This window comes from Lutra lutra, chromosome X (assembly GCF_902655055.1).
Source record: "Lutra lutra chromosome X, mLutLut1.2, whole genome shotgun sequence".
NCBI lineage: Eukaryota > Metazoa > Chordata > Mammalia > Carnivora > Mustelidae > Lutra > Lutra lutra.
The window spans coordinates 57,030,899-57,053,850 of NC_062296.1; the positions used below are offsets into that span (position 1 = coordinate 57,030,899).

General features: G+C 52.8%; 1 protein-coding gene and 1 non-coding gene across 10 annotated transcripts; one reads left to right on the forward strand and one right to left on the reverse strand.

The window, feature by feature from the left end:
- Positions 1-685: 685 nt before the first annotated feature.
- Positions 686-20,980, reverse strand: HDAC6 (histone deacetylase 6). Of its 9 annotated transcripts, none has more exons than XM_047715675.1 (29): positions 20,840-20,980; positions 19,607-19,729; positions 19,386-19,514; positions 19,156-19,244; positions 16,898-16,982; positions 16,757-16,797; positions 15,969-16,065; positions 15,725-15,822; positions 14,450-14,554; positions 14,245-14,313; positions 8,930-9,056; positions 8,769-8,834; positions 8,617-8,676; positions 8,442-8,531; positions 7,998-8,104; positions 7,847-7,914; positions 7,438-7,603; positions 7,209-7,337; positions 6,921-7,089; positions 6,519-6,652; positions 5,877-5,945; positions 5,580-5,772; positions 4,279-4,428; positions 2,594-2,768; positions 1,973-2,481; positions 1,771-1,890; positions 1,490-1,636; positions 1,265-1,393; positions 686-1,084 (listed from the first exon to the last, which is right to left on the reverse strand). In XM_047715675.1, the coding sequence occupies exons 2-29, from the start codon at positions 19,697-19,699 to the stop codon at positions 1,016-1,018; spliced, it is 3,483 nt and encodes a 1,160-aa protein (XP_047571631.1). In that variant the 5' UTR covers positions 19,700-19,729; positions 20,840-20,980; the 3' UTR covers positions 686-1,015. The 9 variants fall into 9 exon arrangements, with proteins under 9 accessions (XP_047571631.1, XP_047571627.1, XP_047571624.1 ...); XM_047715671.1 differs by having other exon boundaries at positions 19,386-19,511; positions 20,840-20,962; XM_047715668.1 differs by lacking the exon at positions 20,840-20,980 and adding an exon at positions 20,478-20,617 and having other exon boundaries at positions 19,386-19,511.
- On the forward strand, positions 14,776-14,879 carry LOC125092513 (U6 spliceosomal RNA). The gene has a single exon (XR_007124973.1). It is a non-coding gene; the product is annotated as a U6 spliceosomal RNA (small nuclear RNA).
- Positions 20,981-22,952: the final 1,972 nt, after the last annotated feature.

Sequence of the window (22,952 nt, forward strand, 5' to 3'; positions counted from 1 at the left end):
AAATTCTCATTATATGAGAGAAATAAAACGCCCAAACTCTCCTCCAGTTCCTCACCCCTGGTCAATGATAGGCACTCCTTTCCCCAGGAGGTTCCCCATGACCAGCCAAATCTAAGTATGTGAAACCTAGACCATGCACACCTAAATCAGGACAAAAAGACAGATAGGGAGACTGAGGCCTGGGGGGGGGGCTACTTCCTGATAGCCGTCTTGCCTTCTCAGCCCAGGGTGTAGCCGGGACTGGCTGTGAGGCTATTTCTAAGGCAGGCACTCATTTGTTCCAGAATTCCACCATTTAATCTACAGTCGAGCCGGTAGAGCTGCCTGCCCGACTGCCAGTCAGTTTTCTGGACACTGGATGGGCAGGGGTTGACCTGATAGAGTCCCATGCCCTCATTCCTTCATTACTCATCAGACCAGGGGTTGGCCAGGGGTGTGGGTTTCTTCACCCACTGAAGATCAAAAGGCTCTCAGGGCGCCTGGGTGGCTCAGTGGGCTAAAGCCTCTGCCTTTGGCTCAGGTCATGATCCCAGGGTCTTGGGATGGAGCCCTGCATCTGGCTCTCTGCTTAGCGGGGAGCCTGCTTCCTCCTCCCTCTCTGCCTGCCTCTCTGCCTACTTGGGATCTCTGTCTGTCAAATAAATAAATAAAATCTTTAAAAAAAAAAAGATCAAAAGGCTCTCTACAGGTTTTGTAACAGCTTGTTCCTTTATTACAAATGGAACTCTGCCATATATTGTCAGTTCATTCCCCTTCCTCCAAAGTATCAGCTTCATGTTATCAGCCCCCTCTTGGGACCACTGAACTGCCCCCCCTTTCCTTCCAGGGCAGAGTAGATGGGCAAACAGGCAGTGGGCAGAGGGAGATTTACAACTGATCATCACAGTCCTCTTACAAGTATTTATGCTGAAATTGGCACCCTTGGGGAGGTGAAAAGTATCTTCAGGATGGGATGGAGTGACGCTGCCCTCATCCAGGTCCTCAGAAGACGGAGAAGGGGAGCACATTCTGACATTTAGAGTGAGTGAGGTATGCACTCCCCAAACTTGTTCTGGTGAGCAGCATTCTTCACATCCAGGAGAGCCTGAGGAGGCGAGAGGGGGTGACTTAGAGTGAGGACCCCTGTACCTCAGCCAGGGGGCTCTCCCACACCAGGCCTTGACAACCCTTCTCCTGGAATCTCCGATCGTCCCTTACCCCGGCCCGAAGGTGCGTGTGTGAGGGTGTGTGTGTGCGTGCATTCTCGGGGCTGCCCAGGACCCACCTGGTGGTGGACATAGGCCTCACAGTTGTAACACCAGGTAGACAGGTCGATGTAGCTGAGGACCAGCGGGTGTCCTGAGACTTCATGGTGTTGGAGCATATGGGCACCAACGTAACGGCCACAGTAGACCTGAGATTGGGGACGGAGTGTTGGGGGGGGGTCAGCAGCTGCCAGCAGTCAGCTTGTGGGCTGACCTACGCCCCACCCCCTTCCACTGCTGCCTACCTGATAGCAAGACAGACACACCCAGTTCTCCTGGAGGGTTCCACAGTCCCGACAAGGCTGGGTCACGTCCAGGCCCGATTCAGGGACAGGACATACTGCCACCAAATGGGGACACCAGGGCAGCGGTGTCACGGCATAAAGCATGACCTGAAGTGGGTGACGCTGAGTCAGCTAGGAACTCCATCTCCCTATTATGTGTCTCTATACCACATGCTCCTACCTGGAGGCACGTACGGGCAAGAGGAGGACGCCACGGTCTTCTCCCTGAGCCCTGAGCTCACCTGGTCAGTGTCAGCATGCTCCCCAAAGCTCTGAGTCAGCCCAGAAGCATCCCTGTCCTGACCTCCTGCTGCCTCTCCTAGCAGCCTCTCGTCTTCCGGGATCTGAGAGTCTGCTGCCTCCTGGATGCACAGGGGTAAGACGCATCTGAGAGGCCAGGTTCTTGCCCCTTCTTCCCTGCTACCTGGGTGTGGTGGGTCTTACCTGAGCCTCGCTGTTTAGGTCCAAGGTCCTGAGATTCTCCGTCAGCTTACTGGGGGATATTTGGGTTGTCGCTCCTTGTGCAGGGGAGGCTGGAGGAGTCTGGTTGTCAGTACATAAGGCTGGAGGGGTTGGGATCATCTCAGCTCCCCCCACAGCTTCCTCTGAGGGGGTCTGGTCTGGTGTGGCTCCTTCCGTGGCTGCCTCTGAAGGAGTCTGGTCCACCGCAGCCTCTCCTGTGGCTGCCTCTGAGGGGGTCTGGTCTGCGGTGTCTTCCCCGGTGGGAGCCTCCGAGGTTTGGTCCTGGCTGAACTCCACTACAGTGGTCTCCGACTTAGCTTGGTCTGGAGTGGATGCTGCCACGGGTGATGCTGAGGTAGGCTTCCCTGCGTCTGTATCCGGAATATTCCCGTCTGGTGCAGTCATCCCCACACCTGACCCACGGTCGGCTGGCTGGGTCACCTTCTTGGTGATCGACTTAGAACTGGATGGTCCCTCCTTGTCTTCAACCTCTGGAACCATGGGAGGGAGATCCTTGAGTACGGGTGTTCTCCCCCATCCTGCCTCTGATCCCTGCCCTCTCCCAAGCCCCCCAGTGACCCCCCATTGCCCACGCCTGCTCACTCATGACCCGCAAGCTGCGCCAGTATCTGCGATGGATGTGGGTGGTCTCAGTGATGGAGGCCAGAGCCCCTGAGAGTGGGGGCCGCGACAGGGTTAACAGTGGTGGCGGGTCCCCAAGGAGGGAACGGGTGCAGGCAGCCATGGACTCCGAGATAGATGTCAGGTTATAGCCACCCTTTGTTAAGAAAAAGGGGAGGAAAAGGTATGATGGGGGGGGTCCTCATGGAATTTGGGAGGCAAGATGTTTTGATTGGGAGGCAAAACATCTTGCCTCCCAATCCCCCTTCGTGGCTCTGCAAGTCTGGCAGATGAGGACAAGTGAGGAGAAGTGCCACCTGTCAGATGGGCAGCACCCACCATGTGGAGTGGCTGTTGAGGGAGAGAAATTAGGAGGTCAAGTGCAAGGGAATAACTACCACAATTACAGTTAACACTGAGGGTGACATGAGTAACAGCGGACATGCGTGGAGCCCTTGCTGTGTGCCAGACCCTGTTGTGAGCGTTTCATGTGTGTCGACTCTCTTCATCTTCACAACCACATGTGCTCTATCCGCACGAGGACCTCCTTGTCTCACACTTTTTAGGAACCCAAGTCTCTGCTCTTTCTACAGATAAAGAAACTGAGGCTCAGGGGTGCCTGGGTGGCTCAGTGGGTTAAAGCCTCTGCCTTCAGCTCGGGTCATGATCCCAGGACCCTGGGATCGAGCCCCACATTAGGCTCTCTGCTCAGCAGGGAGCCTGCTTCCTCCTCTCTCTATCTGCCTGCCTCTCTGCCTACTTGTGATCTCTGTGAAATAAATAAATAAAGCTTTAAAAAAAAAAGAAACTGAGGCTCTGAGTGGTTAGATCACGCATCTGAGGCCCTAAGGCTGATGGGAGGCAGTGCTGGGCTTGGGAGCTAGGCCGTGGGATGGAAGAGTTCATGTTCACCACCACCGCCCTGGCCTCCCACAAGCAGCCCCGGGACCACCGTGGGATCTGAGAGCAGCCAATTAATCTCTGCTGGCAACTGGCCTTATCTGTTCAGGGGTGAAAACAGCAGCACGTAAGGTGGCCGAGAGTGTTTGAGCCGTGTGCGATGACTCATGATGATAAGAAACTACTGAGACAGTGCCTACCACATGCCAGGCACTGCTCCATGCGTAGCCAATCCCCTCTTACAGATGAGGAAACTGAGGCACGGGGGGGCAGGGACACTGAGTGACTTCCAAGAGGTCCATGAGTTTGCTTTGTCTGGGGAGCTTGCTAGAGGTGGCTCAGGTAGTGGAAAAAACTTAGACGCCAGAGTCAGGCTGCTTGGGCTCAAGCCCCGGCTCCGCCATTACTGAGTGTGTGACCTTGGGCAAGTCACTACAGCTCGCTGTGCTCTACAGTTTCCCTGCTCTTGAGAGAGGAAAATGCCAAGGCCAGCAGACTCTACCTTAGCAGGCTGCTTTGTCAAGTAAGTGAATTTATAACACACACGACGTGCTGGGAAGAGCGAATGGCATGTACTCAGCACTCAGGGAAAGCTGTTAAGCCGGTGTTAGGATAAATGCCCGGTATGTGCCAACAGTCCCAGGCGGGGACACTCAAAGCTGAGTTTAGGAAATTGCCTCGAGTGTCTCCGCCAGCCAGCTGAGAGGGCAGGACTTCAAGCCTTCCAAACCACCCCCCACCGTAGGAAGAGGAACTGAGCAGGTTACCTCAAGGATTAAGATGATGCGGCCGTTGGCAAGGCCCATCAGCAGGTGGGTGAGGTGGGCATAGCCCTCGGGTGACACCTGGCAGCCTCCCAGCGGGTCACCCCGTGCGGCGTCAAAGCCAGCTGAGACCAGCACCAGTTCCGGGTTAAACTGAGGGAGGGAGAGAAGAGACACATGGGCGTAAGTGCGGAGGCCTGGGTAGCCAGCACGTGAAGGCACCCAAGATGCACACAGACGCAAGTCAGAGAGCTGGACAATTGCAGGCCGGGGGACACAAGACTAGAGCCATGAAGGCAGCAAGGGGAGGACATGGAGACAGGATAGACTCAGGGTCGCAGAGACACAGAGACACTGAGACAGACCAACAGAGATGCAAACACACCGAACAGAGACTTAGAGATGTGACACAGAGACATGGAGACATTTCTAGAAATGGACAGACGGGGACATGAAGCAGAGACGGGCAACATAGAGACTTAGATGTCAGGAGCCGGTGACATGGGACATATGTGCATTTATATAAACAGTGCCAAAGGGAGGTGCGCGCACACTTCCATCGCAGAAGGTAACAATGCAAGTGCCACCCAGAAAATGATCACATATCCATATACGATCAGACAGCAGCATACAGACTGAACTGACCTCATGCTCATCACATGCACACAAAATAGTATCTCACAGAGGGGACAGTAAGCCACAGCGACCCCTGCAAAGACACAATCCTACACATACCATTACCCAAGTCACAACAGTCTCTCTGTCTGTCTCTTTCTCTCACACACACACACGCAGTGCACACAGTGAAGGCAGTCACCTACAGGCCCCCACGCAGTCAGGCAAGGACAGACGGGTCACTACCCGACACAGACACACACACAGCCACAGCAGACGGCCAGAGAGAGGCCTGTCACGCACACCCTCCCACACGCACAAAGCCACACACCAACTGTTGCTGAGAGAGCAATGTGTAGTGACAGACGGTGTCCCAGCCGTCAGAGAGAGAAACGGCAGCGGCCAAGAGCCATGTGTGTGGCCTCACACACGTACTCCAACTCCTCCCTGCCTGGCACACGCCATTCCACAGAGCTGGCAGGCATGCGGGGCCGCCTCCCCCATGCCCGGAAGTCCCTGATGGTCGCACACAGAGGGCAGCCATGGAGAGCCACTCTGCAGAGGTGGGAATGGGCCAAGGCCATCGCTGAATCACAACCCCCCCACAGGCATCACCACAGCCACCCATGGGACATGTGTGGGCCCGCGGTCACCCACGCAGTCACTGCCACGTACAGCCTGTACTGTACCTCGTAGGCAACAGGGAGCACCAGACGATGCCAAGCAGCCAGGTAGTCGGCGTCGCCCACGCGGGGCCCATTCCACGCCACATTGACAGTGAAGCCAGTGCCCGCAGCCCGGCCCGTCTGGCAGCTGGCACCCTCATCCCCCATGGGGAAGAAGGTGCCGTGATCATAGCGGTGCAGGGAGATGTACAGCACACTGCCGGGAAGGGGGACCGTGGCCAGTTAGTGGCCCCCAGCACCCCTGAGGCTGGCTACCCCCCTTTCCCGGACCACACCCCACCCCCCGCCCCAGCTCCTCACCTTGGGTCTTCCTCAAATATGTGCTGAGTGCCATTACCGTGATGGACGTCCCAGTCCACTATGAGGATCCTGGGGGAGGGAATGGCTCCTCAGTGACCTAGGATACTGGCCCACCCGGGAGGAGGGCAGGGCCTAGAGTCCTGGGGACTGTCTGTGGGGGCATTTACTGCTGGTGGCAAAACTCTGGGTCCCTGGGGAAAGCAGTGGGTGACAGGTTGGTGGGGCCTATCAGAGGAAGGGTGAAAGCCAGAGCCGGGGTCCTGAGGTCTTCACTGTGGGCCCAAGCAACTGCTCAGAGCCAGACCCCCTGTCCCCCCATGGGTAAATGTGGGGAGCCAGATACTGGGTATTCTGAAGGAAGCACTGAGGCCCTGGACCCTGAATTCACAACAGCCGTGGGAGGCCAGAAATGAAGGAGCAGGGGGACCCTGGATGTTGATTTGTAACTGCCTGGTGCCACAATCTGGGGGTGCTATCTGGGTAAGCACTGTAGGGCTAGATCCTGGGACCTCTTCTGGGGAAGTGCCGGGCAACTGTACTCTTCGGTGTTTCTGGGTAAGTCCTGGGGGGGCTGCCCCAAGGGGCCTGCTGAGTAAGCACTGGGCTGGTAGTGGTGGAGGGGGTGGCCCAGGGAGCTCTCACCGCAGTGCATGCCCACTGATGGCCTGGGCATGGCGAGCAGCCACAGCCACAGAGTTGAAAAAGCAAAAACCACACGCTGCATCCCGCTCAGCATGGTGTCCTGGGGGCCGCACCACAGCAGCGCCATTCAAAACCTGGGGGAGGAGCAGGAAGCAAAGACTAGACCACCTGCCCTCACGGCTTTCTCTCCCCTTTATTCTTTCCTTCCCTCCCTGCCACTGCCCCCCGGCTGCTAGGGGCTCCCAGCCCCCATTCCCCCACTGCACTGGCCAGTAAGCAAGGCCTCCCGGGAGCAGGGGTCCTCCTCCCCAGGCCCCTCTGGCCCAGCCCTGCCCTCCCAGAGCCCCCCTCTCCGCCCCCCAACTTCCCCAGATCGTCGCCCCACCCCCACGGGGGAGGTACCTCTCCGGCCAGCACGGCCTCCACCAGGCGGCAGGCGGCGCCAGTGGCCAGCTGCGCACAGGCAAAGGTGCCCGGGCAGATGTAAATGGAGTCGAAGTTGGAGCCTTCACGGTGCAGCTCCCGGGTTTTCATCTTCGCTGTGGCCCGCAGTCGACCGACGTACTCAGCACTGGAGGCACAGGTGGGGCACAGGGGTCAGGTGCTTCCAGCCCCTCCCCCCGGGGGGTGGTGGCAGGTGTGCCCTGAGGCCCCATCCCACCCCAAGCACAAGAGTTGGGGGGGTTTGACCTGTGGCAGGTGAGCAGTTCTGCGTCTGTGGCGGGACGAGTGGGCAACGTAAGGCAGCGCCCCGCAAGGCCCAGTTCTTCCAAACGGCGCATGATCCGAAAGACTCGCTGAGGCATCTCTGGGTGGTGGCTGGGGAAGGAGGGGGCAGGAACCAGAGGCAGGGCTTAGTGCTTGAGGAAGGGGGAGGTATCTCCCTGTCCACTTAGCCGATGGCCCTCTGACTGCATACTTGTCCCACAAGTTGTAGTGACCCATCATCCGCTGGTCATAAACCAGCCCCGTGCGAGCCTGTAGCACGGGCCACGTTGGGATTGCGAGCGCTGGGAGCTGCCACGGTCCCTCTTCTTCCTTCTCCACGTTCTCTTCCTCCAGAAAGTCCTCCTCCAGGGTCTCAGCTGTAAGGGGAGGCCACATTCACCTTGTTCCCCAATCCTGGATCCCTGGAATACTCTGGAACTCCGTTTACCCCAACGTGAAAAGGGCGGGAGGCGTGAAACCAGGGTCTAGTGTGAGAGAGAAGGCCTGACCTTCCCCACCAAGGGGTGCCCAGGAAAGTCTGAGGAGGGTCTGGAAGAGTCTCTCTCCCAAGGGTTCATTCCATGCTTGACTCCCCACCTGGCCCCCTCTCTGCCTCCTACCTGATCTTACAAGGACCTCCCAGAAGGGCTCCAGGGCTTCCAGAGCACAGGACAGGGACGTCTGGGCACTAGAGGGCAGGGGAGGGGAAATGTGACCAAACTGCACTGGGCAGCGGGGGTCTCACTTCTCTCCTCCTCCACCAGGGCTCACCTTGGGCAGGGGGCACCAGGAGACTCCAGTATGGGGCAAGGGTCTCCCAGAAGGGTGTGGAGGGAGGCGCTGACGCCCTCAGCCAGGGAACGGAGGTTGTAGCCACCCTGGGAAAGGAGTGTGAGGGGGTGGTCAGGGGAGAACCAGGTATTACCAGGGAAGAACAGTAATACTACTACTAATGGTGCTGACTACATATCAAGCAATGAGGAATTTGAAGGGGGACTTCCGTTTCAGTCACTGAGCAGTGCTACAAGGCCATTGCCATGATTGTGGCAACTGTTTCACCCAAGGGAAGCAGGAACACGAGGAAGTTCAGTGACTTGGAGGAGGTTGTCCAGTTAGTGAGTAGAAATGCTGGGACAGGAACTCCTGCCTGACCTGAGAGCTTTGTTCTAACGTCCTCCTGGATCCACGGGCTGACACACAATGTGAGTCACTCACCTCCAGAGACAGGATCAGCTTGCCTCCTGCCAGACCCATGAGCAGGTGGGTTAGCTGAGCAAACCCTGCTGGAGTAGCGGCCATCTCACCCTGGGAGGGGGCGGATGTGGAGGATCAGCCTGGCTCCGTACAAACTCCCTTCTGCCCATGTACCACCCCAGGGAGCCCGCCTTACCTTGGGGTCCCCTTGGAGGGCATCAAATCCAGCGGCCACCAGGACCAGCTGGGGCTGGAACTGAGGGGGAAAGGGACTACATGAGGCCACTTGCCCTCACGGCCCAACCCTCAACATCGCTCCTGTCCCAACACACCCCAGACCCCCAGGACCTCAAGGGCGACTGGCAGAAGGAGGTGCAGGAAAGCAGCAATGTAGTCGGCATCTCGCATCCCCACCTGCGGACAGAGAGGCACGATGGGGATGTTCTGCCCTCTGGCTGAAGGGCAGGGGTGGGCCTAACTTCCGGGGCAAAGGAGAGGCCGACACTGACCTGGTTCCAAGGCACATTAATGGTATATCCCTGGCCTCGGCCAAAACCTACGGTGGACCAGTTAGAGGCCTTCAGGTGGGGCCAGAACCGACCCTGCTCGTAGCGGTGGATGGAAAAATAGAGGACGCTGGAGGGAGAAAGGAGAAAAAAAGAGGTGGGGGCGTTGAAGAGTCAATGATCCCAGAGGCCCCAAGCCACAGCTCCCAATTTACTCAACCACTCGGTTCATTCTCTCATTAATCTCCCCATTAACCCTTTATCTCCTGCATCCATTCATTCTTCTGTTTAGTCACCCACGTCTGCACCTGCCCATTCACAAATTCTCCCATTTATCCATTACTTCCCTCACTCGTTCACCCACTCGCTCACTGGCATGCCTCCCTTGGAGAACACTCCTGCCCTCCTCCATGCCAGCTCTGAGACCCTGACAGCTATGGGGTCTGTCCATCCCAGGCCCAGAGGGTTCCTGGCCCTGCGGGGGACTCAAAATCATACCAGCCTGCCCACATGCCTGCACGACCAAGGTGATGGTGGCAGGATGAATCCTGTGATGTTGGAGGCCCACCAGGGGGCACACAGCTCTTAGCTGGCAGGATCTGGCTAAGGTGGCAAAGAGCAGCAGACCAGGCTGGAGAACTTAGTGCTTCCCCTGAAGGATGTGGGGAGACTCAAAGGTGGGGGGTAAGGGGGCCTGTTCCTTCCCTCCAATACCTTACAAGGCACCTCTACTACTTGTATTTTGTAGGTGAGAAACTGAGTACTCAGAGCAGTGAGGACAGATAGATGGAACAGACGCTGAAAAGACATGAAGGTCCATGTTCTGAAAGAAGGCCCAGCAGGGGGATGCCTGGGTGGCTCAGTTGGTTAAGCATCTGCCTAGGGTTCAGGTTATGATCCCATCAGGTTATGATCCCATTAGGTTATGACTCCATCCCTGGGATGGAGTCCCACATTGGGCTCCTTGCTCAGGAGGGGAGCCTGCTTCTCCCTCTGCCTGCTGCTCTCCCTGCTTGTGAATGTGCACGCATGCGCTCTCTCTCAGTCTCTCTCACAAATAAACAAATATATTTGATGGGGGCAATCAAAATGAATAATCTCTCAACCATCCATCCATCCATCTGTTCATCCACTCCCCATCTCGTTCCAGAAAGAATTAAAAGGCAGCAGTTTTATCTTTTTTTTTCTTTTTTAGGAAAATGCGAGAAATAGTGGTAAGCAATAAATCCAGACCAACTTAGTGACATTTGAATAAATGCTGAAAATGTGGTTGTGCAATCTGATGCAAGTGATATAGAAAGATTTTTAAAATCAAAGAAAAGCATCTTGGAACCCATGTGAAAGCTCTGGTCTTGAGTAGGTGGGAGATGATGGGTTTACTTTTGACTCTGATAAATATCGGTTCTAAACTTTTTTTTTTTTCTTTAGTAAGTTAACTTACCAGTAGAGGAAGAGAAACGCACAGTAGAACAGAAAGATGACCATCAGGGGAAGAAAGGAATGAAGAAAACATTTGAAGAAGGCCTACCCCATGAGAGTCACCAGAGCCAGTGGAAGAACAAACACCGAAGGAAACTAAGTTTATAAAGCAAAGGTAGGAGGTATTTTTATTTGTTTGAAAGATTTATTTATTTTTATTTTAGAGAGAGAGGGAAAGAGAAGGGCAGAGGAAGAGGGAGAGAGAGAGTCCCAAGCAGGCTCCAAGCCCAGCCCAGAGCCTAAGGATCCTGACACGGGGCTCTATCTCATGACTCTGAGGTCATGACCTGAGCTGAAATCAAGAGTCTGATGCTTAATTAACTGGGCTGCCCAGGTGCCCCAGCACGAAGTTTTAAAATAAGTTCCACTGATTTCCAGGGGAAGAATGGTGCACTGATAGTACAGGTTCACCTCCTTGCTCTCCCACAATCCCAGTCAAAAGACGTAAGAAGAAGTTTAAACATGCATCATCCCAGAAAGATGGAGAAGGAAAGAAAGGATGTCAGGCAATTAGAAACTTCAATAAATCTCTAGGAAATAGTCTTTGAGGCTCCAGGGGCCCCATGGGACCCTCTCTCATGCTTAGCAGGTGAGGGAGGGTCCCCAAGATGAGCTGAGGTTTCCCTTCTGAGAAATCAAGGGCAGATCCAGGTCAATGCACACAAAATCGATTCTGAATGGCCAATTCACTGAATGACCCATTCACTAGATTTCCTTGTTTCTTTTTACCACTTAGCCTTGGTTTACCTGTTTCTATCATCTTTGTAGTAGTATTTTAAGGCCTGATCAATGTCTCCACCCAGGACCCTGCTGATGGAGTTAAGAGCCCCAGGGATGGAGAGCTAGGAGATTGAAGGGCATGGATAAATGGTTTTTTTCCCCCAATTATACATTCTTATTCATAAGAAAGAATATATATATTCATAATTCTTCACATCCGTGCATATTGTCAATAACATATCCACCAAAGAACACAGTGATAGCTTCCAATGCATTTATTAAAAGAATGATTCATGACATTAGGGAATTCTTGTTAATTTGCTTAGAGACGATACTATGGTTATGCTTTTTTAATTTTTATTTTTTAATTTTTATTTTTTTAAAGATTTTATTTATTTACTTGACAGACAGAGATCACAAGTAGGCAGAGAGGCAGGCAGAGAGAGAAGGAAACAGGCTCCCCGTGGAACAGAGAGCCCGATGTGGGGCTTGATCCCAGGACCCTGGGATAATGACCTGAGCCGAAGGCAGAGGCTTTAACCCATTGAGCCACCTAGGCGCCCCTAGTTATGCTTTTTTTAAATTTAAAATGTTTCCTCTATCTTTTAGAGAGATGTTCAAGAATATTTACAGAAAAAAAATGATACAGTAATCTGGGATTAATTTCAAAATATTTTAGAAGGATGGCAGTGATGGGAGGTCCAAATGAAACTAGACTGGCCACTTGAGTTGATAAATGTTGAAGCATTCAAGAAGCCAGAAATGGAAAAAATAACACAGGAGCGAGAGATTAATAAAAAAGAGAAAAACAAAACAAAAAAAATGAAGTATAAAAAAATAAACACTACAGGCACTGCCGTCATTTGAGCATCTAACTCCTGATTTTGGCTCAGGTCATAATCGCAGGGTCATGGAATCGAGCCCGGCGTCAGGCTCTGCACTCAGCACAAAGTGGGCTTGAGTTTCTCTCAGCACCCCCCCCCCCGCACCTCGCTCACTCTCTCTCTTCCTGCCCCCAAATAAATAAACAAATCTTTTTTAAAAAATAAACACTAGAACAATGGAGATGGCCAAAAAGGCCAAAAGCTAGATTTGAAGAAGATAGGTAAAACTGACCAATGTTTGGTGAGGTAGAGGGTTTAAAAAAAAAAAAAAAGCCCCCACCCCAGGGAAACATCTTTCAGGAAACAGACTCCTGTGCGCCCCAGCAGAGCTGGCCCAAGACAGCCACATGCCACGGCGCCATATTTGGTATGAATGCCAAGCAAGAACTGCTAGACAGCTGATGCAAACCGAAAAAAACATCAAGATTCATTACTATTATTATTACTTATTTATCTGACAGAGAGAGAGAGAGAGAGAGCGCACAAGTAGGCAGAGTGACCAGCAGAGGGAGAGGGAGAAGCAGGCTCCCTGCTGAGCAGGAAGCCCGATGCGGGGCTCCATCCCAGGACTCTGGGATCATGACCTGAGCCGAAGGCAGATGCTTAACGACTGAGCCACCCAGGCGTCCCACACCAAGGAAAACTTGAAGCACTTCTAATGACTCCTCTCTAAAAACAAGCTGAGGAATGAGGGGGCGTAGAAACAGACAGGGAGAAAGTGCTTCTGGAGATGAAAAGAATGTCTAAATACATAATTCAATGGAAGGTCTTCAAGGTATAGCTGAGGAAATCCCCCAGGACATAGAGCAAAAGGGAGAAGAAAACACGAGAGAATACAACACAAGAGACCAGGCAGAATATGTACAGTAGAATACAGTGGAAGAAAGCATCAAAGAAGAATGTGTCCAGGGACTTAAGAAGGGCCCGAGTCTTCAGAGGTAAAACGTCTAACCACTGCTAAGTGGAATGAAGGGGCCAGGGTGAGAGTTCAGAACACCAGGGATGGAAAGAAGAGACTAAATAAAACCTTTGGAGAAGGAAACAGATTACTCAGAAAGAAATACAAAGCAGACATCTGTCAGCAACATTGAATGCTGGAAAATAACAAAGCTGTGTCTAGAGAATAGCCAACCCAGATGAAATAATGGGCCATGGGAACTCAGGATCCACGGGAACAAGGGGATTCTACGCAGTCGGTTTGACAGAAGGCTGGATCAAACAACTACCTAGTAGTGTCCCTACTGACAAGGACTTGCTCAATTACTTTCTGCAGGAAGGGGAAGCGGGTACCACTTTTCTGGAGGAAGTCTGGTATATGCCACTTAAGGACTCATTGAACATTATATCAAAAACTAATGACGTACTATATGTTGGCTAACTGAATTTAAATTAAAAAAATAATAAAGCACGTTGACACCCCCCCCCCCACGCAGCAATCCACTATTGGAAAGCCATCCTCTACATATACTCGCAGAAGTGCAAAGTTACATATTTTTAAACTACGGATTATAAAATATATAAAATTATATATTTTCCCCGTAGAACTGTCTGTTCTAGCAAAAACGAGAAAACGCCATCAGTGTCCTGGGGCTAAACAACCAGAGGTACAGCCATACAGTGGGACACTGGTGGTTTTTTTAGAGGCACTAATGTGGAGAGGTGTCCACAAAGTGCTGTTAAATGGAAAAAGCAAGCTTCCGAAGAACATAGAGAGGATTGTCTCATTAGGCTAGTGTGTTAGTGATAACACTGAATATTCAGATTCTGTCAGAATATAACCTAAACTATCAATTAGTTATTTGGAGGTGACGGGAATTACAGGAGACTCACTGCTTTAGACATTTCTGTATTGTTCAATTTTGTTTAAACAAACACTTTGCAATTGTCCTAATCAGAAAAATAGTCATTTGAAGTTCACTCCAGCTCCAAGGTCAACAGGTGAACAAGATCTCCAAATACCTGGGGGCTCCTATCTCATCTCTCCCACTTCTCTGTGTGACCTTGTGAGCTGTAAGCCTTGGTTCCCCCATCTGTAAAATGGGGAACCCCAGAGACCCTGTCTCGGAGTGAAATTAAGCAACAATGCAGACATGCAGGGAACAGCACAGAACCCGGTTCTGAGGTGGGCCCATGAATCTGAATGCCTTCCCTTCCTTCCCGGGCCCCTTCTGGTTGGGCCCATAAAGGCGGGGGGTGGCTGGGAGTCTAGCATCAAAGGTGGCACTTGGAGCATACCTGGGGTCCTGGTCAAAGGCAAACTGTGTTCCTTGACCATGGTGCACGTCCCAGTCCACGATAAGGACCCTGTGAGGAGGATGGGGTAGGGGAGGTGGGTACTATAGAAGAGCGTCAAGGCGCATCCTGAGGGGGGAAGGGCCCAGGCCAGGACACCCTACCCTGTGCCACCCCCGTCACACCCGCCCTGTGGCTTGCTGCTGACCTCTGAACGGCGTGCTTCTTTTGAGCGTAGCGGGCAGCCACGGCCACATGGTTGAACATGCAATATCCATCCATAAGACTATGTTGGGCGTGGTGTCCGGGAGGCCTGGGCAGGATACGGGAGGCCACAGATTGTGGGGGGAGATCCTCCTCTACAGAGGCAGACTCTCCCCTGCTCTCCAATTCTAGACCACCAACGTCCCCAGTGCCGATGTCTGCCAATCGGCCAGGTTAACTGAGTAACGGGGACCCCAGACCTCCACCCCTGGTCTACTGCTCTCTACCCAAAGGAAATTTGGTAATGTTCATGGGAGTTATCAATGGATAGTGCTCACTTTGGCAGCACATACGCTAAGACTGGAACAAAACAGAGATTAGCATGGCCCCTGCAGAAGGGCAAGATGCAAATCCGTGAAGTATTCCACGTTTTTGTCACTATGTGATACAAGTGAAACTAACAGAATGCCATAGGTTAACTAAATTGGAATTGAAATACAAAAAAAAAAAAAAAAACAAATAAAGTAAAAATTAACACATACAGCCTCACACCCGTCCTGTTCCTGGAGACTCAGCCCACAGCCCATGTTAACAAAAAGGGTGAAATGACAATGTTTCTAAATGGATAATGGTATTTACTGTGACAGGTTTTAGAAATGGCCAGTGACTTGGGGTGGGGGAGACCAAAATGCCCAGTGCTAGGGGGCTGGCTAACTTCCTGTGCTTTCGCACTGTGGCATTCCACGCAGGTCTAAGGTATAAGCATATACCTTTGAGAAAATCTTAACAAGATGTAGACGTGAAAAATGCACGTGTTCACTGCTACTACCACTTGTGGCTAAAAAAAAGGGGCGGGGGAGGCTGTATCTTCCGCAATTCACCAGTTCCGGGCTGCCAACAATGCTAAGAGGTACAGTGATTTCACGTGTCAACAACAAATCAGAGAACGCTGCTAAATGATTCTAAGACACCACTGTTTGTAGGATGAATCTGGATTTCAAGATGACCCGATGTGGATCTTAGCATCGATGAAATAGGGCATTTATCCACGAATAGGCACAGAAAGTTTCTGGGAGCACACGTGAGTCATTGGTTATAATGACTACCTCCAGGACAGGAAGCAGGGCTCTGGGGGATGGGGTGGGAGACTTTTTTGGTGCTCCCTTTTTTATCTTTTGATTCTTGACCCTGGGAACATACCACCCATACCAATACATTTTACATTTGAAGGGAGGAATTTTTTTAAATACAAAAAAAAGCAAATGCTAGTAGGTCCCACCTGATGATGGCCATGCCATTCCGGATCTCGTTCCCCAGGACCGCATCCACCAGCCTGAGGACAGAGCCTGAGGCCAGACAGGCACAGGTATATGAGTTCTGAAGAGACAGTGGGGGACAGAGAAGGAGTAAGGGAGAGAGCAGCCCTGTCCACTCCATTACTCCTCCCCAGGATGTGGTGCGTGTGGGGATGGGAAACCCCAGGACTGCCACCACCCTTCTGCTCTCACAGTTCTTATCCATACCGGATGCAGGTAAACTGAGTCATAAGTGTCTGCTAGGATGTGGAGCTCTCCCTCATTCATGTACTGGGTCGTCTCCATCAGATCGATGTATTCTAGGCTGGGGACACAGGAGAGGAGATTCAAGGGCCTGTCTCCTTCCTGGGCCCTCGTCAGGGCACCGTCTCTTCCCTATCTGAGCCTTGGTCAAATCAGACCCCCTCAACTGTCAATCTGGTCGGGGGGCGGGGAACAGCTGTGATACAGAACATGTTCCCTGCTTCTTCCCTAGCCAGCCTCATTTCCAGTAATATCCCTTGTCCCGTGCTGTCACCACAATAAATCCTACCCCCAGGCTGTTGGCCACACTGCTGTAGCTGTCTGTACTTTCCCTCAGCTCTCCTCTTCACCTGACTTGCTCTTTCTCAGCTCAGATCGCCCCTCTGCCAAGCTAGCTTGAAACACATCACCCTGGCGCCCTCACTCTGGGTTCCTGAAGCCCCACTGGGGGACCTCCGAGCACTCTGTCCACACACCCACCCTCTGTTTACACACTAGACTATCATAACAGTAGTCTCTCATGGGCTGATGACATAGCAGGCACCATTCTAAGCGCTCAACACATCTCGAACCCTCCCGAGGAACTTCTGTTTGCTAGCTCCCATGTGATAGGCGAGGACCCTGAGATTCAGAGGCTTAGCAACTTGCCCAAGGCCACAAGGCCCATGACATCCCTTCCCAAAGAATCCGGCCTGCCCTGGTTGGCTCAGGGAAGCCTCCTCCCCATCTCTACAAGGCTTGGAAGCCTTCACCTGTGAACCAACATCAGCTCCTCCTTTTCAGCAAAACGAGCCTGGAGAGACACAAGGAATAAAGGGCTCAGGCACTGGCCACACCCAGGCTCTGGCAGCTCCTGCCCACCACCCACCCAGGGTGTCGGCTGGGGGACTCACCTGGAAGGACACGCAGCGGTCCAGAAGGCCCTCCTGGATCAGCTGTTCCTTGATGGCATGGAGCCGCTCAGGGCCTTCAGGGAAGCTGGGTTGACAACACATCCAGACACACACACACACACACACACACACACACACAGAGGGACACGGGTGAGCGGCCCCTCTGCTCCTACACATCTTCCCCATCCACCTTTAACAGTTGGTTATGTCAGAGACTTTGGGGTCAACCATGATGCCTGTTTGGCTCTGTTCTTGCAATACATTGAGAGCCTGCCCCTCTCCTTATCACCCCCACTGCTGCCACCAGGACCTCCTGCCTGCGATCCTGCCCTCAGCTCCTCACTGGCCTCCCCGCTTCTGCCCTCACTCCCCCAACGGCCCCTTCCTCCACGCAGCAGCCAGGCATTGGCTAAAACCCAAATCAGATCACATCCCTCCTCTACTTAGAACCTCCTTGTGGTTCTCATCGCCAGCAGAGGCAAAGGCCAAGTCCTCCACATCCTCTGAAGGCCTGGAACCACCGGCCCTGATGCCTCTCAGATGCTGTCTTCCAGTGCTCTCCCCTCACTCCCCCTGCTTCTCCTGCACTGGTCTCTCCCTGTTCCTCCATCCAACTGAGTACTTTTCAGCTGGCCCCTCGCCCTGCCTAAAACACTCTTCTCTCAGATGTCTCCATGGCTCACTCCCTCACCTTCCAATCCCTGCTCAAAGATCCGTGAGGCCTTTCCTGACCATCCTATTTAAAACTGAACTCCCCTCCACCACGTTTTCTGCCACTCTCCCTCCTGTGTCGGTGTCTCTCCACAGCACTCACTGGCTGTCTTCCCCTTCTAAAATGCAATGTCCGGGGCGCCTGGGTGGCTCAGTGGGTTAAGCTGCTGCCTTCGGCTCAGGTCATGATCTCAGGGTCCTGGGATCGAGTCCCGCATCAGGCTCTCTGCTCAGCAGGGAGCCTGCTTCCCTCTCTGCCTCTCTGCCTACTTGTGATCTCTGTCTGTCAAATAAATAAATAAAATCTTAAAAAAAAATAAAATGCAATGTCCGTGAAGGCAGGGGTCCTGTTTGTCTACTGTGGTGGCCCTAGCTCCTTGGGAGATGGTAGACATGTACTCAATGATGAAGTCTTTTGCCATCACCAGCCTTCTATTGGGATGGGGGAGAGACACACGCAAGTGCGGTCACAAACAAATGATGACACGGACTAGGAATGTCTCAGAAAGCAGGTGTGGGGGAAGGGGAGTGGCCAGAGCCCTCTCTGAGAAAGTCTCCTTGAGATGTGAATGTTAACTGCGAGGGGAGAAGGTGGAAACGAGTAAGCGGAATGGCCACGGTAAAGACCCAAGCTGGTTGAGTGCCTAGCCTGGTGGAAAAACGGCAGGGGGACCAGGGTGGGGGAAATGAAGCGAAGCGAGTGACTGGCTGATGAGGTCACCAAGGTGCCGTGGCACCGGATCACGTGGACCCTTAGAGGCCAGAATGAGGAATGTGGACTTTACCTTGAGGGCAATGGTGTGCCTTTGAAGGATTTTGAGAAAGAGAACACAACCATAACTAATGGAATGCTCTATGTCAACTATATTTCAGTTGGAAGCTAATTTAAGAAAAAGAAGAGAACATCATCTTGTACCTATTATTATTTTTTTGGCTGCCGTGTGGAGGACAGACAGAGGGATGAGGGTGGAGGCAGGGGGGCCAGGGAAAGGCCTCGGGAAGACTAGGTGAGTGATGGTGGTTGAGTGGAGGCAGTGAGGAGAGGTCAGGTACTGAATATGTTTCCAAAATGGAGCCAAAAGGATTTGCTGATGGATTACAAAATGTGTGAGCAAATGGGAGGTATAATTCTCCCACATCTGTATGAATGTCCTTTCTTCAAGGAAGCCTTCTGTGAACCCCGGATGCTAGTCTAGGGTCCTCTATCAAACACTCTTGAATCCCCTGGTCTGAGGTCATCCTTCATTAAACACCTCCTACTGCTCCTGGATGTTTGATGATTTGCTCTCCTAGTCAACTTATCGGCTCCTTGAGAAGGGACTCTGTCTGTCTGGCCCGACCCATCTGTATCACCAACTTCCAGAACACAGTGCATATTCAGTAAGTGTTGGCCAAATGAAAAGAATCTTTTCAAGCCTAAACCTCACCTCTCGAAATCATCTGCTTCCAGTCTCTAGGCTAGCAGAAGAATGGCTTCATTCTTGCTAACGGGCTCTAAATGGGTTTATTTGTGTGGTCAGGGGACAGCCTAGAGAAGGCAGCCTCACCTGTCATCCCAGAGGCAGTGGAATTCATTTAGCTGCTCATCGAACACCAAGCCCGTGCCAGACAGTGTCTTGGCCTCAAGGTTCAGATCCTGCAGGGAAAAAAAAAAAGGGAGACACCGATCCGTTCAGGGCCCGAGTCAGAAGGAACACCCCCCACTGTCCAGGAGAGAAAACCTCAGGGTTTTCATTGTCACAGGAGGCTAAATCCATTGAGGCCAGGCCATTCTCACCAGCCCTTGCAGGCCCACGATCAGGTCTTGCTCTGTGGCTTGGGTGAGCTTCTTCATTCTGCCTTTCTTCTTTACCTCTGCCAGACTAGGACTGGAGTGGAGTAAGGCACCCTTCTTAACACCTCGCTTCTGCCAAACAGAGAGAAGGGTCAGATTCCAGTGCATGGCTCACTGCTCCTCCCCGCCCCCCTCCCCGGATCAGGGCAGGTCTGGGGCCTCACCGACGTGACGCTGGAGTCGTGGGGGGGCGAATGGGGGTTATGCCTACTCCTTCGCTGCCTGGTTGTGGTGGTATCCTGGCCGGTGGAGGTCATGGTCGGGGAGACTTCACCCCTGACGCCGTTCTGGGGGGTGGGGTGGAGATGACTACGAACGGGCTGGAGTGCCCTGAGGACCCCACACCCCAGACCCTACCCAGGCCCCGCCCCCTACAGAGTCTCCATCCTTTCTGATATCCTACTCCCCACCGCCTTCTAAACTCCGCCCCTTTCAAGGCCCTCTCCTTTCACTGGGGTGTCCAGTCCACCTGGTCCCGCCCATTCCATTAGGCTCCACCCCTTTAACACTATTCTTTCCCCTCGAAAAGTCTTGTCCTTTCACGGAGCAATAAATTCCCGGGCTCAGTCCATCCTAGGGCCGGCCCCCTCTAGCTGATCACCGCCCTTTCCGCTCCCCCAAGTCCCACTGCCAGACTCATTCGTTCCTCCAAGCCTCGCCAAGACCCCACCCCCTCACAAATCTGCCCCTTCCAGCTAATCTCCCAGGATAATCACCCACCCTTTCACTCAGCCAGACCCAGACCCAGCTCCGGCCCCGACTCCACCCTTAACGATCCACTTAACTCCACCCCTTATCGGGCCGGACCTGCACCTTCCACTTGGCCAGATCCCGCCCCTAACGTTTCAACGGGCCCCGCTCCTCGGGAGACTGCCCCTTTCCTTCCACCAGATCCCACCCCCTGCTCAAACCCTACCCTCAAGCTCCACCAAACCCCTTCAGCCAGTTTCGGGCTGCCTCCCGCCAGTCCCCTCCCTTTTCCCACCCCCGCACTCGACGCCGACCAATCCCCTTAGCGCCACTCAAGGGGCGCACCCCTTTTCTCAAACTCCGCCCCGGGCTCACGCTGCCAAATTCCTGGCGACCTGCGGGACGGCGGGTGCTGGAGGCCCTCTTTTCCATTGGGCCGGTCTCTCTACTGCCCGCCCCGATCCCGCCCACACTGCGTGTCGCGGCACAGGGCCGCGCCCCTTGCGCACGCCACACCTCCCGCGCGCTCACAAACGCCAAGTCAGCGCGTCAGCGCGTCAGCGCGCTACTCTGGCCGTGCCGCGCGTGCGTAAAGTGCGCGCCGGCGGTTTGAGGCAGTGTTTGGGCTCAAGCTTGCCCCTCCCCCAACCACTGCCGCTGTAGTCGCGGCTTCCGTGGCCGCTGTCCGTCCGTCCTTGTCCAGTCACCTTAGGAGTCCTCCGGACCCGCTCCAGTTGTGCCGCACGAGGACTCAAGAGATCAAGCAAGCAAGCGAGGGAATTAGGAAGGGGAGTCTCCTCTCCTCCCGGCGGCTTCCCGCGCGGCGAGCTGTGATGACGTAGCGTGGGGCGGGCTGGGGACAGGGCCCCAGAGCGGGGTTGACACTGGAGGATGGCTCGTGGTGGCCAAAATGGGAGTGGTGATGATGTTAAGTACTGTGAGGATTTTCTGAGTTAGTATGCACTAAGATGGCCCACAGGAAGCACTCTCTAAATGTTAGCTGCTGCCATTCTGCCGGGGATATGGAGGGTAGGATGGAAGGAGTCTTCCTGGGGGCAAGTAATTGTAATGATAGCAAGTAATATGTGACAGGCATTGTAAGCCACAGTTCTGTGGCTGTTGTTATTATTGTTATTCCTATTATTAAGGCTGCTTCGCAGATAAGGAAACTGAGGCTATGCGATTTAGCCATGTGATCTTAGGGAAGTCACTGAACATCTCTGTGCTTCGGTTTCTTCATCAGGCAAATTATGATAATAGTCCCAGGGCTGGAGCAGACTCAAAAGGGGAGTTTTACTTGGACTGCAGTTCTCCCTCCAGCCCCCTCCACTGGGTAACCTCTGTCCCCAAACTGTAATAGAAAGCGTGTGCCTGGGAAGTAGGGGGAGTTGTACCCGTGTGCCCTTCCAACTCCCTCACATGCCTTGTCTCCATGTCTAAATGTCAGCCCTGCACGAGGCCGGTTTTCCTTCCTAATCTCCCTCTCTCATTCTTCACCATTTCCTACCGGGCTGTAGGCTGGGGCTGAAAAGATAAGCGGTCTGGGGTTCAGCATCGCTGACTAACAAATAGATTGACAGCCCCGCTGCCCAGTAGCCTGGCCCTATGTCCCTTTCGAAAACTCCAGTTCCACCCTTCTCTTTCCTTCCACTCTTTTCCTACCAGAACATGTTTTTTGTTTTTTTGTGTGTTTTTTTTTTTTGTCCCAGTGAAAGAGGATCAAGCCCTAAGACTTTTAAGCCTCCATGTGCTCCAAAGAAAATGTGATACACGCTGAAGAACATTCTGGGGGTTGTGATGCCTGCAGAGTAATAGAGAAAGGAGCCCTTTAAGACCCATGGCCCATTTTTCTTTATAGTCAGAAGACAGATTCCTGAAGAGCAGAGGTCAGTAAACTTGTCTATAAAGGGCCAGATAGTAAATATTTTAGGCTTTGCTGGCCACATAATGGTTTCTGTGGCATGTTCTTTCTTTTCCTTTAAAAACGAAGAAACGGGGGTGGGAGGGCAGCTGCATGGCTCAAGCAGTTAAGCATCTGCCTTCCACTCAGGTGGTGATCTCAGGGTCCTAGGATCAAACCCCACATCAGGCTCCCTGCTCAGTGGAGATCCTGCTTCTCCCTCTCCCTCTGCAGCTCCCCGGGCTTGTGCTCTCTCTTTCTCTGTCAAATAAATAAATAAGTTCTTTTTAAAAAAAGAGTTTATTTATTTGACAGAGACACAGTAAGAGAGGGAACACAAGCAGGGCCAGAGGGAGAAGCCCCATGTGGGACTCGATCCTACAACCCTGGCATCATGACCTGAGCCAAGGCAGACACGTAACGACTGAGCCACCTAGGCGCCCCATAAATAAATTCTTTTTTAAAAAAATGAAGAGACCAGCTGAAGTCTGACTTTGGCCCGAAGGCTATAGTTTTCTGATCCTGCTGTAGAGTGTCAGTCTTTGGTTTCCTTTATCTGGCTGGGATTCTTTCACAGGACTGAGTGCAGAGTTTCCATGCTTCCTGAAGAGAGGTATTCCTTTTGTGTAAGGACTGCGATTCATGGACAGGATCAGGTCACTTTTGGTGTTCTACTGGGTCAGTGTTCCTGGACAGAGTGAGGACAGGGCTTCCTGTAGTTTCTATGCTTTTGTTCCTCTCCTGAACCAAGTAGGGATTTCTATACAGGGCAAGACAGTTGTTTAAGGAGAGCTCCAGACTAGGGGTTCCCAAACAAGTTCAGGATCAGGCTCCTTAGACTGCATTATGAGTTTCCTACAAAGAGATCAGATGATCCAGTTCAGGCTCAGCACAAGTATTTCTCTACAGGTTCAGAGCTA

Coding starts and splice junctions, on each gene's coding strand:
- HDAC6 (XM_047715667.1), bottom strand. CDS start 20,564: ATGGAAAAGAGGGCCTCCAGCACCCGCCGTCCCGCAGGTCGCCAGGAA. Junction 19,515..19,606: donor ACGACTCCAGCGTCACGTCG/GTGAGGCCCCAG, acceptor TCTGTTTGGCAG/AAGCGAGGTGTTAAGAAGGG. Junction 19,245..19,385: donor TCGTGGGCCTGCAAGGGCTG/GTGAGAATGGCC, acceptor TTTTCCCTGCAG/GATCTGAACCTTGAGGCCAA.